This window comes from Sturnus vulgaris, chromosome 7, assembly GCF_052056855.1.
Source record: "Sturnus vulgaris isolate bStuVul1 chromosome 7, bStuVul1.hap1, whole genome shotgun sequence".
Classification (NCBI taxonomy): domain Eukaryota; kingdom Metazoa; phylum Chordata; class Aves; order Passeriformes; family Sturnidae; genus Sturnus; species Sturnus vulgaris.
Genome location: NC_142249.1, coordinates 8,640,025 through 8,657,109, shown reverse-complemented (window position 1 = coordinate 8,657,109; position 17,085 = coordinate 8,640,025). Strand labels below are relative to the sequence as shown.

The 17,085-nt window shown below is 39.3% G+C and overlaps 1 protein-coding gene across 10 annotated transcripts in view; it reads left to right on the top strand.

Annotated features, from left to right (window-relative positions):
* The window catches only part of PCNT (pericentrin), a 68,241-nt gene that overhangs the window by 17,205 nt on the left and 33,951 nt on the right, over window positions 1–17,085 (top strand). For 6 of the 10 annotated variants that reach the window (XR_015804755.1, XM_088167732.1, XM_014891717.2 and 3 more), the window contains exons 12-27: window positions 41–215; window positions 784–920; window positions 1,448–1,559; window positions 4,117–4,381; window positions 4,606–4,693; window positions 5,242–5,458; window positions 6,349–6,587; window positions 7,463–7,929; window positions 8,984–9,560; window positions 10,183–10,416; window positions 11,347–11,511; window positions 13,040–13,186; window positions 13,738–13,889; window positions 14,650–14,864; window positions 15,316–15,542; window positions 16,762–16,924. Coding sequence is in view for 9 of the 10 variants with exons in the window: in XM_088167732.1 (XP_088023858.1) it covers window positions 41–215; window positions 784–920; window positions 1,448–1,559; window positions 4,117–4,381; window positions 4,606–4,693; window positions 5,242–5,458; window positions 6,349–6,587; window positions 7,463–7,929; window positions 8,984–9,560; window positions 10,183–10,416; window positions 11,347–11,511; window positions 13,040–13,186; window positions 13,738–13,889; window positions 14,650–14,864; window positions 15,316–15,542; window positions 16,762–16,924 (3,580 nt within the window). In the remaining variant the exon portion in view is untranslated. The remainder of the gene's footprint in view (window positions 1–40; window positions 216–783; window positions 921–1,447; window positions 1,560–4,116; window positions 4,382–4,605; window positions 4,694–5,241; window positions 5,459–6,348; window positions 6,588–7,462; window positions 7,930–8,983; window positions 9,561–10,182; window positions 10,417–11,346; window positions 11,512–13,039; window positions 13,187–13,737; window positions 13,890–14,649; window positions 14,865–15,315; window positions 15,543–16,761; window positions 16,925–17,085) is intronic. The other 4 variants (XM_088167736.1, XM_088167733.1, XM_088167730.1 and 1 more) reach the window with 2 other exon arrangements.

Sequence of the window (17,085 nt, the reverse complement as noted above, 5' to 3'; positions counted from 1 at the left end):
GGGTGTTTGCTTTAATATAATGCATGTCTTACTCTCTTAGACCCTCAAAAGAGACTGGGAATTAGAATCTGATAGACGTTTAAAAGACATGTGTGAGGAGCTGTGTGAAAAACATGAGACTGAGATGATTGCACTGCAGAAATCTCTGGAAATGGATTTGGAAAAAGTCAGAGCAGAGCTGGGGCTTCTTTCTGTGGAGAATGTCCAATATAAAAGTAAGTATCATGGTCTGGGAGGCAGCTGTTTTATTGAACAGTGACATAGCTAGGGGATTTTACAACATGTATAAAAGCAAATAGAGGATGTATTTATGTAGCTTGATTTAAAAACTGGGATAATGGCATGGGATGATGTCCAGACAACAGGTTGTAAATGAAAAATTGTTTAAAACATGGATATCATTGTTGCATTTTGACTTGCACAGAGTATGAGATGTGTGGTGAATATTAAAGGAAGATGCTGTCTTGCATCTGTTTTGACAGTTGCTGAGTTAATCAAAACTGTGATTAATATTAATAGAAGCTTTCTCTAACAAAAATTGCATTTGTGTTGTGAATAGTTCAGGCTTCATGGAATGAATGGTTGTCTCTTGCCTAACAGTGTGGGATGCAGTGAATGGAAATGTTTTAACTTTCAAATACTTCACTGTCCAAGCATTTCTGTGATTCCCTGAAAGCTAGTACTTAAGCTAGACACATACATTTCTGGTTTTGTTGCACAGAAGTTGTACAGGTTATTCATTAACCGGGATGAGGGAGTAACAGAACTAATTTTTGATTTTAGTGAGATGTATAGAATTGGAGAAGCAACACCAGTTAGCCATCACAAAATTACAAGAACAGCTGCAGGCTGAACATAACGAGCTCCTAGAAGACATAAAGAGGAAAAGCCAAGAAAAAGAACAGGATCTTCAGAAGGAGGTAAATTACATTTCTTTAGTTGTTTAGAGCAGTTGGTTACTCTTTATGTAACAAAAACTGCACCATATACAGATCATTTGGGTGACCTGTTTGTGTTTAGGGACATGATTGAAAAAGCAAAATGCATCATGAAGCAGGTCAATACTCTGAGTTTCCATAGGCATTCAAAACCTTTGGGATGCAGTAACCTTTGTGTCATTTGGTGCCATCTCTTCCTCTGTATTTATATTCCTAATTTTCTGCTTCTCACATTCTGTTTTTATCTGGCTAATGTCTTATTTTTTTGCCAAAGAAGATAATTATGGCATCAGGAACAAATTCTTCCCTCTCAGAGGAGTGGGTGTAAGAGTTAAGAGATGCTGTTACTCAGTATATCTGATACTGTCAGGAGCTGAGAGTGGTGTTGCCACTCTTTCCACCTATTTCTGACAGAAGTGTCTTTTGCATGTAAAATAAGCCCTGAGAACAAAATTGTTTAACAAGTTTGGGTGGGTTTTTTTTTTATTTCTAACATGTTCTTTTTGTAGCTGGACCAACTTCAGGTCGAGCATGAGCAGCTGAAGGCTCAGTCACAAGAAGAAATCAGGCAGCTTTGGTCTCAGCTCGACAGTACCCGAGCAAATCGACAGGAGCTAAGTGGTATGTTCCAAACTGACACATTGCACTTTCTGCCTCTTCTTCATACAGAAGTGCACATTATTGGCACCAAATGCTTTTAACTGTGTGCCAGAAACATGGAGGAAGGCCACAGTGTCAGTGGGTTGTAGCTCAATGATCTGTGTCTAGATTGAGCTGAGTGTCAGATGACAGGTTCTGTAGTGTCAAAATCATGCTATGACTGTGGGGAAAAGCTTATTCCTGTGTTTTTCCTTTCCCTTCCCACTCCCTCCCTGCACACTGCAAAAATCTTTGGTGAAAATGAAAGGTTTTTCACTGAAATGTCAAATTAAATATCCTGTAATTAAAAACTGGAGAATATGCTGGTCAGTGCAGTAACATGTTCCTATTTGTATTTCTGTTTCAAGATCCAGGTGTATTAAATAAAACAGCCAGTTTTGCAGGGTAGTGGTTGGAGATGACATACACTTTTGAAATAAAATATATCATGTCTTAGATGTGTGTGCATGTATAACACCTTAAAGAACTTCTGAGGAAAAAAACCAACCTAGAGACCATGACTCTGCCAGTGCTGAGACTCTAACATGAGGCTCTTGAGTTCTGCTGGAGTAGTTAGAACAGAAGGCACAAGTAACATACTTCAAATATGATTTCAGATATTTTGAATAATATAACTGTAGGTAGCTTTTAAAGTGTATTAGGGTTTTGTTTGGCTTGCTCATACATTACATAAGTAATTTTTCTTTTTCTATCAGGCAGACTTTACCTTGACTATTTCATATTTTTGTTTTGATATTACAAAATTACAGTATATAGCACTTGATAGTATTTGCTGGAATTATCTTCTGTTGCCCTAATCTTTAACCCTTCACATGTCTTTCCATGTTTCTAATCACTCACAATCCCATTCTTTGGACCCTTTCTGTTTCTTCATCTTTCTTGAAGATGGTGAGACCAGAATGCAGGCCCATGGTCCAAGTAAGGATCTCTTTCCTTGTGTGAGATCTTGAGGGTGTTTTATTTTACTCTGCTGTTCTTCATTTGAATGATGATTTGGCCATGCATTTGGGTTGGTGGTAGGATTCAAATCACAGCAGCTGCTCTGGTGTAAGAATGACATGCCAGTTCAAAACAACAAAACACTTTTTTGGGTTAATTTTGTGCTACTAGGCTTTGCTGATTAGGCAAAACCTACCCTTGTCAGATTGGATTTCCCTTCCCTTTTGCCTTGATGGTGTTACTGGTCCCTTCTTGTCACTTGATTCCTCTGGTCCCCGTGCCTGGCAGCTTTTCCCTTTGGAAGCAGGCTTGAATCTTATGGACTTACTTCACAGAATCATGGAGTGTTTGGGTTGGAAGGGACCTTGGGCAGGGATACCTTCCACTATCCAGGCCCCATCCAACTTGGCCCTATTTCTTAACACTTATTTCTTCTCCTCCTCTTTCTGTTTGCATGTTCAATTGTGAGAATTTTTGCATGCCACTAGTTCATTTTCTGGTTTGCTACACAAAACCACATAGTGGCAATCAGTTGTGTTGCTCCTGAATGGCATCCTCTGCTTCCATCAATGTTTCTTAAGTTTCTCTTTGTAACATAAGCAACTGCTCTTCTACAGGCAAGTTGTATATTTTCAAGGAACTTCTCCAAGTTTCTTCTTGAAATGTGTTTCCCTCTTCAGTTGATTCTTTGGGGATTGAACTAACTTGAATTATTTGGAAAGTTGAGCTCTTGGGAAAACTTACCTCTCGAGTTTCTTTTTTCCCTTTTCTTGTACCTTTTCCCATTACTGCTGCTTTAATACAGAAGTGGGGAAGAAAGCTCTGAGGGCTGATGAAAAAGCTGTAGTGCTGGCCATTGTTCTCACTCTCTAGAAGGAGGGCAGCTTGCTGAACCAGCCTTGGTAGCTGCTTTTTACTGCATTCCTGTTTTATTATTCCTGTTTTATTGGTTGATTCTTTTAATCCAGTCAGTTCAGCCTCTGAGCACACAATGGGTAAGCAAACCATCGTTAAAATTATTCAGAAATGGTTTTGTTTTCCTTCTTGTGATTTTTTTGGTTTTCTGCACGGTTTATGTTCAGTTTGGTTTTGTTTGCATAATTTTGCCTGAAGCAAATAAATGTTCTTGAATAATTTATTGCTTCTGGGTACTACAACAGCAAGCAGGTGTGAAGATTAAGCAATAATGCAGGACTCTGCTTGTTACCAGCCTAGTCCTGGACTGCAAGAAAACGAGGAGAGCTAATGGTGTGCTGGTGATTTTGGTTGTTAGCATGAGGATGGATTCTTTGAATGCAGTGTAACTGAGAATGTCTTCAGAGGCAGGAACTTTCTGTCTTTCAGAAGTTAATTTTTCTTATCTCATTGCTATTCCAGTAAATGGTTCTTACCTCAACTTGTGATCTCTGACTTTTGTGACTCTGATTGAAAAGGGAGTGGCTCGTGGTGTTTTTAGTAAAAATATTAATGGGACAATGCCATTCCTAAACCACTGGGCAACTAAATCTAATCTTCACAGAATAACTTAGCCTAAAGAGATGTATTCTTAGTGCTTGTGTTGGTTTTGTCTTCTTTCCAGAGCTAAAAGAGCAGCTCCTGGCTCGAGCATCACAGGTAAAAGACATAGAGTGTTTAAAACAGGAGTTTGAGCAGCAGCTTCAGCAGAGAAACAGGGAGCATGAAGCTGAATTGGAACAACTGAGACTTTATTTTGAAAACAAGTTAATTGTTGCTGAAGAAAACTACAAAGAAGAATTGACTTTGTTGCATCAGAGACAGCAGGAACTGACGGAATATTCGCTGTCAGAGATGGAAATGAATCAAGATCAAGCAGGAGACACCAGGTGATCTGTTCTTCCTTTCATTTTATGGCAGCAGGCTTCAATTTTATTTTTCTTTAACACAGAAGATGATGTTAGCCTATTGGGATTGAGGATTAGGTGATGGCCTAGTCCTGAGCAGTTGTTACAGTTTTTGCCTACTCTCATTACTACACCATAAGTCATGAAGTACATTGAACTTGATTCATGACATGTCACAGTTTTAAACTTTAAAACCCTTTTCTCAGGTCTTCTGTCACGCTTTTTGAAGAGACTTCTGAGAAGGAGAGAAATGTTGCACTTGGTCAGCTAAACCAACAGCTTGAACAACAACAGGTAGGATTTTTGATATAGCAAAAGTTCTACTGTTCTTTACGTGACCTGTGTGAAAACTGATGTCTGATTCCTAGCTCTTACAAAGAGCAAATTAATTTCAGATGTGTAGTAGGGCTTAATTATTTTTGACAAGAATGCTGTGAATTACCAACTTGAAATAGCTCTCAGCCTCAGAGAGGCTGTTGAGTAGAAGAGCTGAAACAGTGCTCTGTAATTTTATGTGCTGTTTGGGTTATCCTGTGCTGAGTAAGGAGTTTTTCAGTTGTTCTACACAAGTGCAGAATTCATGGTGTTTCTCTTTTCTATAGTTCTGTTAATAATTGTGCCTGTCCTTGTTCTCTTGAATCCAAGATGCTAATTTGGCCCCTCTTATATTTATGCCCCTATTTTCATGCACCATGCAGCAACTGAAGATCTCAACATTTTTGCTCAACTTATTTCAAGTTAACTAAGAGTTTGGAAAATGAATTTTCCTTTCTCTCATTGAAAGATTCTCATAATGGTTTCTTAGAAGCTAAACATCTCTTCCTGACCCTTTATTTCTGTAGGAAGAGCTTGCCTGTTTGCAGCTACAACTTACAGAACAACACAGGCATGAATTGGATTCCTTAAGATCTTCCCTTGAACTTCAGTATAAAGAAGACCTGATGAAAATGCAGATGGATCTGTCAGACAAGCATGTGACAGAAATTGAGGCCATGAAAAAAAAGCATTGTTTAGAACTTGAGCAGCTCCAGGCCCAACTTTCAGAAGAACATTCTAAAGGTAGGATGGTGTGACAGACTGGGAAGGGAAACACTAAGCTGCTTGTGTGGCTTATCTTTTTCTTTAAGCAGGCTTATCTGAAGAAGTTTTCAACTTATTGGTTTACCTTAACCTATGGGGAACATATAACAGATGTTAATCCCTTTCATAAAGCACTTATGGGCGTGTTGAGTTGCCTTTCCAAGGATGTGGTGAGCTGAAGTTGTTTATTCTGTAGTGAAAACTACTAGAACTGTGGAGCAGTTCCTAAAAGGAGTTGAGGAGGTTTCCATTTCTGATGCTTAGAAGAGCACTGTCATAGAAACATTTGGACTAACAATAAATAGCTTAGCTAATTTAACACAAATGGTTATAATTGTATTCCACTCTATGTTGTTTAAAAGGATGAGTAGAGCTTTTTAAATTTGTCCTTATATGTCTTATCTTGAATGATTTATTTTTAATACTAGAGAGGATATCAAAACTGCTTAAATTAGAATGTTTAGAGATTTGTCCCATCTGACTTCTGGGGAAATGCCTTGTGTAAATATCATGTGCAAAAGAGGACTTAAAACTTCCATAAATCTGCCATTACATTGCCCAGAAACAAAGTCTGCTCCTCTGGCTGTTGCAGATAAGGAGGGAGGTCCTGCCACAGGTTTTATGATTATTCTGTGTGTGTTAATACTGGTAAATTCCCAGGGTGGTGATAAAATGGACAAGAGTATAAAATCATCTAGCTAAGCATTTCTCCTTGTCCTGTAGTTAGCCTGGCTACTGATAAATTGCATAGCTGGCAACATTCAGCTTTATTTCTGTGCATCAATAGGAGCTGTTAAGATAAATTCCAGAATGTCTGTCATTTTATTGTCTGGCTTGGGTTTTTCTTTTAGTTTTTTTTTTCTTTCCAGAAATCACCAAACTGTGTCTCCAGAGTGCTCAAGATGTAGCACATCAGGTTGAGATGGAGGTGGCTGAGCGAGTGTCTGCATTGGAGGAAGAGCACAAAGCCAAGCTCACTCTCTCCAGCTCTGACAAACAGCATATTGCAGAGCTCTCAGAGGAAATCAGGCATTTAAAGGAAGAGATTATAAAACAAAAAGAGTTTTTTGAGCAAAATGAAAAGCATCTGAAAGAAGAAATGGAAAAGGTCATTTGTGCTCCAGAATTGTTTTGTGTAGAGTTGGGCAAACTCCAGCTGGTGGCAAGGCCAAGGGAGGCAGAGGCAGCACTGGCATTTAGAAGTCCCAGGTTTGGGGATAGTAGCTAAAGCTTTAAATGGACCTGCTTGGATAGGCACAAATGTTGGAATACACTTCTCTTATGGTGTAACTCTTGTACCTCAAAGCCTTAGAGTTGAGACAATCATACTGTCACTCTCATATGTTAAATGAGCTGTTCCATCTGAGGATAAACTTAGATTGGGTTTTAATTCGTTGCTTAAATTGTTGCGTATTTGAATGCTTATGAGAATTAGATGGGTGAAGCTCTTATTTATCAAGTCCTCCTTTCCACCCTTTTTAAAGAGCCATGGATATGTGTATCCTTTTCCAGGCTTAGAAACTGATGGAGAAAGCCAGACACAGTCTTTTTTTGCTTTCTGTCACTGAGCAATCATTTGCTGTTTTGGCTTCTGTTTTTGTGCTACATGTTTTTCATGTGGCTTTTAAAAGGAGAAGTTTAAAAGGTATTTTTATTGATGCCTAGTATAAACACCTAAGATGCCCATGGCTGTGTAAGTTGAACTCCTGAAAAGAAGATAAGTGACCTTATGAGAAATTAACATATAGTACCTTATCAATGCTAGAATTCTGCCTTCATAACTCAAATTAATTCTTAATAATGCATTGAATTTAATGCATGTCAGTTTATAAATTGTCATTTCGGCCTTACTTTCATTAGGAAGGCTTACTTCAAGAATTTTCATCTTTCCAAGACCTTAAAGGCCTGAGAGCGTTCACTTCATGCACTTCAGTTTGGTTTTGGTTGTTTATTCTTTTTTCTTTTAAACTATTATCTTCACAGGTAAAATATAAAATTGCTGAGGATCACAAAAATGAATTAAGAGAAGAAGTCCAAAAAATAGAGAATATGTATAAAGAAAAAGAGAAGAAATGGCAATGTGAAAGTGAGGCCCAGAGAATCCTAGCAGAAGACAAGTTAGCACTGTTGCAAATAGAACTGCAAACCAGAGCAGAATCTGAGAAGCAGAACTTAGAAAAACAGTTTGAACTCCGTGAAGCCGAAATGATTCAACTTCAAGGTCACCAAGCTGCCAAAATTCTCGAGCTGGAGAAGCTGGTGAAGGAGCAGCAAAACAACTTGCAGCAGCTGGAGGACAGCCTTGCAGGTGCCCAGGCTGTGCAGAAAGCTCAGCAGCAATATGAAGCTGACCTGGAGGCAGCCAAAACCCTCATGGCAAAAGAAATGGACAAGGCCACCCTCTGCCTGCAGGAAGAATGTGCACTGAAACTCCTGGAAGCACAAAACAAGTAAGTTTCCCTTTCCCTTCCCACTGTTAGAGTTGCTTTGTCTTACTTTAACCTTAATGAGTGATAGTGCAAGACAGTCACTTGATGGCACTATCTGACTTGCATTGAAATCATACACCAGCCTTCACAGAGAAGTGTGACAGCATCTGTAAGTGGAAAAATTCTCTAAATGTTTTTAAACATTTCAAATGAATTTAAACAAGCTTTTCCTGGTGAATGAAGCTTGTGCTAACCCTTGAATGCTGAGGTTGATGGGGCCCCTTTTGGTATTCTTCAGTTCTGGTCAGATGCCTGGAACTGCTGTTTTTCTTCCCCTTCCTACACCTGTTGTTCCAAGTGAATTAAGGGAAGTAAACCATATGTTGATGTTTGCAGGCTTTGCTTCAGATTTATCCCTTCTTCCCTCCTCAAAAATATGTTCACAGAACAATACTGGAGAAATAATGACTGTAAGGAAAGACTGAAAACAGCAACTTAACTTGTAGATGAGTGGGGTTTTTTTAGTTATTGGTGCCTGCATGCAAAAATACTGTAGTTACTGATTGCAGTAAATGGCAGCACTTCAGATACTAAATCTTCTGCATGAAGCTTCAAGCAGAACTCAGCTGGGTTTGGAGGAACCCCCAAGTATCCCATATACACCTCCACAGTGGTTTTATGTCTGTCTTTACCAGATGTTTTTAGAGGTGTTTGTTATGACAGTTCATTTATTTGCAGATGACACATTTGTGATGTAGCAATGTATGCACCACGAGATACTGTCATGGCAGTATTTCTCAAATATCTTGCTCTGTATTTTTAAGTTGCCAGTTTTCCTAGTAATAACCAGATACCCCCAAGTGATATTGCAGGAACCTTTAATTATGTGGCTATGAAATCACTGTTATAGCTTGTTTTGAATTTAGTTCTGTATTTGAAACATCAAGTAAAACTTGTCTATTTATTTATAGGTCTATTTATTTTCCTTGGGTTATTATTTATTAGCTCAATTATTTAAGAAAAAAACAGTGACTTTTTTGACAATAGTCTCCTAATTTTCTTGGAAATAATACAGGTTTATGGAGGAGCACAAAGCAATGACTCAGAAATTCACAACTGAGCAAGAGATTCTTCTCCAAAAGCTGAAAAAGCAACATGTGGATGAGCTGGAACTCCAAAGTCAGCAGTTACAGGAGAAGCATAAGCAGCAGATTTTGTCTCTGACAGCTGATTTTCAGGCAAAACACCAAGCTGAAATTGAGACACTTAAATCTACATTGGAAAGTAAACACCAGATTCAGCTTGAAAGTTGTGTTGCTGAGCTACAGGCAAAGCATCAGGCCCAAATCGATGAGCTGGAGATAAAACACTTATCAAATCTGGATTCCTTGGAGTCTTCCTACCTATCTGAAATCCAGACTGTAAGAGATGAGCACAGTCAGGCTCTGGAGAAGCTACAGCTGCAGCACAGGGAGCAGCTCCAAGAGCAGGAGAAAATGCATCAGGCACAACTGCTTCAGGAGATTGAGATGCTGAAATTAAAGCATGCTGAAGAACTTCAGCTTTCCCTAAATAATTTGAGAATTGAGCTAGCTACTGTTAATATGGAGAAATTTAAAACCATGGCTCTTGAGGCAGAAGAAGCTCATAAGGTGAGTCAGAAAGAAAACCTGGCACAGGAGGTGAAATTTCCTGACACATTGTGTGGGATCACCTTTTCCTTTGTTCTCAGGGGATATTTCACAACCTCTTTGTGCCAGCACTGACACATTGTGTGTGGCCATATTATGAGCTGAAACAGGAAACTCTAGCTGAAAATTAAATCCATCTGTTGCTTCCTGGCCCAGATGCTCAGTCTAACGAGTCCTGTATAACATTTGTGGAAAAGGTACAAGTTAGGTATGTCTTTTAACATATTTAAGATTGGAGGATCTCCATGTTGTGACTCGGATCTTCTCTCCCCAATAGAGCTATTGTGTAATTCTTCAGAAAGTGATTAGACCAAAGTAAATGCAATTCTGGAGGTTAAGCCACATCTTTAGGAATCTAAAGATCCTTCCAAATAAGTAAGGACTCACAAAACTTACACTAGATAAGAAAAATAAACCCATTTAAATGTATTAGAGGATATGTATATATGCTTATTCTTCATGAAACAATATTGTTCCTGTTTACTTTAAAAGCTTTGATACAGCAGGACATGTGCTTGACAAATGGGTTGCAAAGATATTTGTACTTACTTTTTCCCCTCTTTTTTAATTAATGCTTACACAGGATGATGTGAACACAGCTCTTCGAAATCAAAGGCAGTTGCTGGAAGAAGAAAAACGTCTGGCTCTGGATCTGTTACGTGAGGAAGTGTTGCAGATGGAGCAAAAGCACAGGAAAGCACTCCAAGAGCTTCAGGAGCTTCATGAGGCAGATATTAGGAAACATAAGGAACAGTACTCCAGGGAGTTGGAAGAACAGCTGGGGAAACTAAAAGCACAGCATGAACGTGAGCAAGAGGTCAGAATGCTGCTAATACCTAAATCCAAGACAATCCATGTTTTATCATAAAGTAAATTCAGTTTTATTGAGCTTAGGCTGTATATCTAGATGGTTTTAGAATTTTTTTTAATTGTGCCAATAGTAAGAGGACACAGTCTGACTTCTGTAGAAGCAAGCAGCCACTAGTGTTATATATTACACTCATTTAGTAGGAAAAGTCACAAACAAAATGAGCTTTATCCAGCTCTAACCACAGAACACATTAAGTTAAAATATTACTATCTTTGCTTTTTCACTTACTAAATTGAAAATTGATAATATTCCAAAGAACTCTGAAATCACTTTTAGAATAGATTGCCTGGGGAGGAAGTTTCATTAGTTTCCTGGGAGGTTCTAATTGTGAATTCAGTCTCCAAGCACATCATCCTAGAAAAAGGATTTGTCTATTCTGATGACTACAGTGACTCCTTTCAGAGAGAATAGTAGGAAAGAAATCCCCAAATGAACAACAATCTCTCAAACCTTTCACTATTGTATCCCAGGAGAATTGCATTAAATAGAGATGCATAATGTTTGCTCCCATTTGAACAAGGGAAATCATCTTAATAAAATATGCTCTCCTTGTGTTTCTCTCCCCCTCTTTCCTCTCTATTTTTCTGAATTTCTTTTAGGGAAGTGTCTATTGGAAAGAGTAAGTCATGTTAGTCTGACCTGATGGTCTCATGAATACAGGAGATACATGATACCTAATGCCTGGTTGCTTCTTATCTATTTTTATCAACCTGCTTTTTTCTATACTCAGCATGATGACAGGCAGCAGCCCTGTATGACCTTGAGGATTGTGAATGTACTATTCAGAATTTGGTGTAGCTTGATGGGTTTGGTTTCATTTTTTCCTTAATTCTAACACTGCAGCTAAAATCTTTTATATTCCTTCCTTGTCTGCAGCTGTATGCTTCTGCATCAGCTTCTGAAGTAGAATCTGTGAGAAGAGCTCTTCTGTCTCAATTTGAGGAGGTAAAATTGAAGCAGCAGCTTCAGTTCCAGGAGGAGATTGAGCTGCTGAAGTGTCAGTCAGAGGTGCTGCTGGAGCAGCAGATTGCACAGCTGAAGGTAGGCTCTGGTGAAAATGCACTTCTGAGTCTGCACTGGGAGTGTGTTTTGCTGAAAAAGAGCAATTGGTGTAAGATTTTTTTTGTTCTTCAGCCTCTAAAATGGCAGCCTGAATGAGATCTTACCCGTGCTTCACAACGTTGCAACTAGAAAAACAGCATTAGAAATAAAGCCGTGTTCTGTGAGCAATTGTCTTTACCACAGGTTTATCTTAAAGTCCTGAACTTCCTGAATATGAGGTGTCCTTCAGCCAAAACCAAAAAAATCAGTGGAACATGCTCTAAGCAGCATTCTTTGTGTACATGTTCAGTTTGTCATTTGAGACTTTTTCTTATTGGTGGCAGTAGAGACTGTGCCCTTGGCCCAGCTAACCACATCTACTGCACATACTGTGTGTATGTGGCGAAATATTCAGTATTATCTAAGCATTTACCAAGTGTGTGATGGCAGTGAACTCTTTGTCTATGAGATACTTTGTTGTTACTCTTGTTAATCTCTGCTTTCATTGATTCACCGTGATCAACATCATGATAAGCATTTTCAAGATGTTTCCTGCCTCTAGCCCTCTGTGTAGTCCTGATCTGTTTGACCTCTCTCTGCCTGGTGCAGCTGTCTTTTGAAGCAGAGGGCACAAGTGTATCCTGAAAAGCTGCTGCAGGTATATTTGACACTGCTGTCCTGAGCTGAACCCCAGCCTTCAGCCCACAGGAGCTGGGACTGGACTGAGTGTTGTGCAGAAACTCCAGAAATGATCCCTGCTTTTTTCTCTTATACTGCTTTAATTAGCATTTACAGCACCAGAAACTTCACTTTTTGTTGAAACTTTTCCAGGGCTAATTCTCCTACTGGTACAGCTGTCTGTAGATTCAATTAGGTTTTTTGCCTCATGAACCTGATGACTGGTGTTTTGTCCCAGAAGAGACTGGCTGGATCTCTTTGCAGTGTCAGACTGAGTTGTATTGTGGGCTGATACAGATTTTTACAACAAGTTTTTCCCTTCCCACTCCCCTGTGCTGGTTATGCAGTTGTCTTCATGCCAGCCTGCTCCCCTAGTTCTTCCCTCTGCCTCCCCTAGCAGATTTGAGGCATTCAGAATTGCTGTCTGTGCTCTGACATACTCTCTAAGTGCTTCTAAGAACAAGCAGGCTGCTTCAGAGATTTTGTCCACAAATGCCACGTTCTAGGTCAAGGAAAGTCGTCCTACCCCTTTGTGTCAGCTCATTTTTTCCTTCCTGACTGCTGGACCATGGGGCAAAGACTGGCTCAGTCTTCTACAAAGGATCCATGTCACTGCCCTGGTTCTGCTGGCCACACTATTTCTGATTCTGATCACAGTTTCAGCACAATTTTGTTGTTTGGAGGTGACGATGTCTAAGTTACAGCTGATTATTCTGAGAGGCAAAATGTGTACTTCTGAAGAATTCAGAAAAAATATAGGGGATGTTTGAGGTATTTTGAGAGGATGGTGATGTTGTTTGGGCATTTTTTTTCTTCTCTCAGTAAATCCAAGTATATGTGGTTTATGCAGGATGAATTTGAAGCTGAAAAGAAGGCATCACTACATGACAAGGAGCAGATGTTGATTCAGGAGAGGGAGAAGGCACAGGCTGCTCAGCAAAAGGAACAAGAAATGTTATCAGCCCTGCTGCAGGAAAGGGCAGCAATCATTACCCAGGTGTGGATAAAATACTTTAAAGCTAGATTTTAAATGTGTTTTTGGGGTTATATTTTAACATAGGGCTCTTTGTCTCCATATGTTTATGGAGGGACTGCAGGTATAATTTTCCTGGCATATTAGACTAGGGGGAAACAGAGTAACACCAAGAATTTCCTGACTGGGACTGCATTACTCTTTCCAGCTCTTCTTGTAGGACTTGATGAGGGTTGACAATGTTAGCATGGAAGCAGAATGCTTTTTTGTGTTTGCAATTTTCTCTCAAATTGATACTTTGCTTATTTGCAAGGTTACTTATGAGACAGACTTCCTAAGAAATCGCAGTAATTTGTTTGGCAGCAAAATCTGGAGGTGAGGGGTGGGTATATACACACAAATATGTATTTTTATTTATATGTAATCATATGTTTTAATCTGGTATAGATATCGTCTGAACAAATAAATATAAGGAGACAAGTAATTTTTCTAGAAACTTGTTTTCAGGTAGAGTTTATAAAGCCAAGTTCAGGCAAAATTGTTGACTTTGTTGTGTTGTCACTGCATTTCCACAGCTGGAAAAGGAAGTAGCATCTTTAAAGCATGAAATAGGGGAGACCAACTCTGAACTGAAGACACTCCTTCAGTGGCAGGACAAGGAAAACCAAGGAGGAGGAAATTTGGTAGCTCTGTTGAGGTCTGATATTGAGCAGTCCAAGGAGGAAAGGTTTGTTCATTTTTGGTTAGATAATGCTTACGGGTTTTTTTTTTGTTTGCCTGTTTTATCACTTTTCATAAAGAAATCAATAACTAGGCAAAACTAAGCCAGCTCATAATAGCAATGTTGGAGGATGATATATTGCTTTTATTTGCAAATTATTTTGAGATTTTTAAAATTATCAACTTGTTCCGACATAAAGAGCAAGTTGGGCTTCTTTCTTGCTCTTTTTCTTTCAGTGTGATGAAGACTTTGGTGTTTTGGGGTTTCTGCTGTCTCTAATCTTGGAAAAATCTAAAAACATGAGTGAGGTTCTGTGACCAAGAGGCTTTCAGATGGAGTGGATTGGTTCGACATGTCCTGGGAATGTCATGCTGAATAAGCTTCTAGAATTCCCTCTATCATGTTTCAGAAACTGACTTAGTGTTAATCTTAATACTAAAATAATTTCATAAATAGAAATAAAGCTTCTGTTGTCAGGTCTTTTGATGTCACTGATACCATGGTAGCAGATGTATCTTCCTTGCTGTGCTTCCATGGGTATTGAAGGCTGAGGTGCTTGACTGTGCTGTGATCTACCTGTGGATGTGACAAAGGTGTTTTGCTGAGCCAGCTCTTTAAAAATGACCTGATTTTTGTGAGTCATCTGAGTCATCTTCACTGATAACTGCTCAACCACGACTGATACCCATTTTAGACTGTCAGGTTTGCAGTAGGTTCAAATCAAGTGCATGCCATTTTTGAAATGTCCAATATGCTTTTGTTCTAGGGAAAAACTTCGTGAATCTTATCATCATGTTTTGAAACTGCTTATGGAAGTGGTGAAGACAACAATAGTTATTGAGGACCTTATCTGTAGCAAGATTGGTCTTTGCCTTGATGACAGTGTGGCTTCTGGAGATTCTAAAGAAACTCGGAGTATTATGGAAGAAATGGGATTCATGCAGTGTTTTAAAGCCAAAGAAAACCATCACCTAGAAAAAGGTGAGTACAAACCAGCAAACCTGGATGTAGTCAGTTCATATTTTTGAAAACAGCCTTTTCATATCCTTTTGTATGCATGAAGATCTGGAAGAAAGTATATCTTTTTGCAATGTTTGTCTTTCAAAGTTGGTCCACACGTAAGATAGTGTCTACCAGTGTTCTCTCAGTTTAATTCTTTTAATAGTGCAACTACTAAAATGTTGTTAGAAAAGCTTGGGTAGATAATAGGGCAGGAAAGATGGACTTGGTGAATGCACAGTTCCAGGTCCTGATGTATAGCACAAGATTCTCAAACCTTGTGAAAAATCCTCATGATTTTTCAACACTGAGTTGTTGATGTGTGAAGTTTTTTGTCTTGTAGTGCATGTCCAGGACCATGTCACTGCCTAATGTCATTTATCTGGGTGACCAGTTTTGTGGCTAGCTGTCACTTTGCTGTGTTTTTCAATAGCTTCCTTTTATTCAGTAGAAGAGCTGCTTGATGAAACTCTCACAGAATACAACCAGCTGTCTCCAGGAGATGATGAGGTGTCTGAGTTGAGCCAGTACTTCTGTGAAAGTGTTCTTGCAAAGCCAGAATTGGCATGTGAAAGTGAAGAAACCATACTGAAAATTTGTCATCGCTTGCGCACTGCAGTGGAGAGACTTCTGGAACTGGTTACAGAGTCAACTAAACAAGTAAAGCTTTTCAATCTGTACAGAGTCAGCCTGGTCTGGTGGGAGATGTCCCTGCTCATGGCAGGGGTTTGGAACTAGCTGGTCCTTAAAGGTCCCTTTCAATCCAAACCATTCCATGATTTTTTTGTGTAACACTGAAAATGTGAAATCAGTTTTAAGCCTGTGCGTTTTAACCTTTTAACAGATCCTGTGAGAAGGCAATTAATTGGTCACCTTAAGTAGATTTAAATTAAGATTTTAAATTAATTTGGTAACTTCAGGAGACCAGGAGTTTTATCACACTTCACATTGATTCTTTTTCAACACCGATAAGCAGGTTTAGGAAAACTCAGTCCAATGTCAAAATGCTTGGGGAATATGAAGATAGCAGCAAACAGACGTCCTTGTAATTATATGCTGCTTTAATTGTGACAAAAGGAAGTGCACTTCGTATCATAAAAGAGCATACTGAGTTTTGCAGTGTCTAGGCTGTACATCTGGGGTAGATGCACAAGCACTGTACACATCTGAGGATTTAATTGAGTGTGACAATAATTAGTTTGTTGGGTAAGGAAGTCCCTAATTGAAGAGATGTGAAGGGGAAAAACACCTCTAAAATTCATCTACTCATTGGGTATTTTGTGAAACCCAGGGATATGTCTGTGTGAAATGTATATTCTGTATATTCACCATCTTCAAAAATCCCTCCTAGAATGAGGCACATCAATTTACTTTTAGCTACTGATGATGGTTCCACTGAGACATAGTTAACTTGTGGTTAAAGCACTTGGGGGATCTGGTTTCTTGGTGACCCTCATCAGCTGTGATCCAGCACACTTTGCTTACTGGTGACGTGCCTTGGAATCCTGGTGATACATTGGCTTCACTGTCTATTAGGTGTGACTGAATCTCTTGAATTTAAGTGTTGCTTTGAGTTTCAAGTGGCTTAGGATGTGTCAAGCTAAGCAGTTTAACCAATAGGGGGATATTTCTTTTTATGCACAGTGAAGAAACTTATGTTCCTAAGCAAGACTTGTGGCAAAAATACTGGTATGAGAGTACAGGGATTCACTTAAGTGTCCAGAGATTTTGGGCAAAGTCAGCTTAAAAGCTTCAAAACTTAGACCTTAATGCATAAATGTTATTAAAAATGTGAGAAGATTTTTGTTGCAATGACTGCAGTGTCATTAGCTATCATGTACATCAGAGGTCTGATGCTGGGGAAATGCCTCACTTGTAGCTGGAGAAGATGCACGAGAACCACGCGCAGTTTGAGGAGGAGTTCAGCCGGCGTAATCGGGAGACTGCCCAGGTGGTGAGCCAGCACCAGGAGCTGATGGAGTGCCTCAGTGAGGAGAGTGAGGCCAAGAACCAGCTGGCCCTAGAGCTTCACAAGGCAGAGGGTAAGCAAAGGAAGCTGAGTGAGATTGCAGTGTCGTTTACTCAGAGCTCGTTCCTCCCAATATCTGTGATGTGCATTTCTTGGGCTCTAAATCTAACATTTGATTTTACTTTCTGGATATTGTTTCTTCAGACATCAGTCCTTAGCAGAGGATGCTGTAAG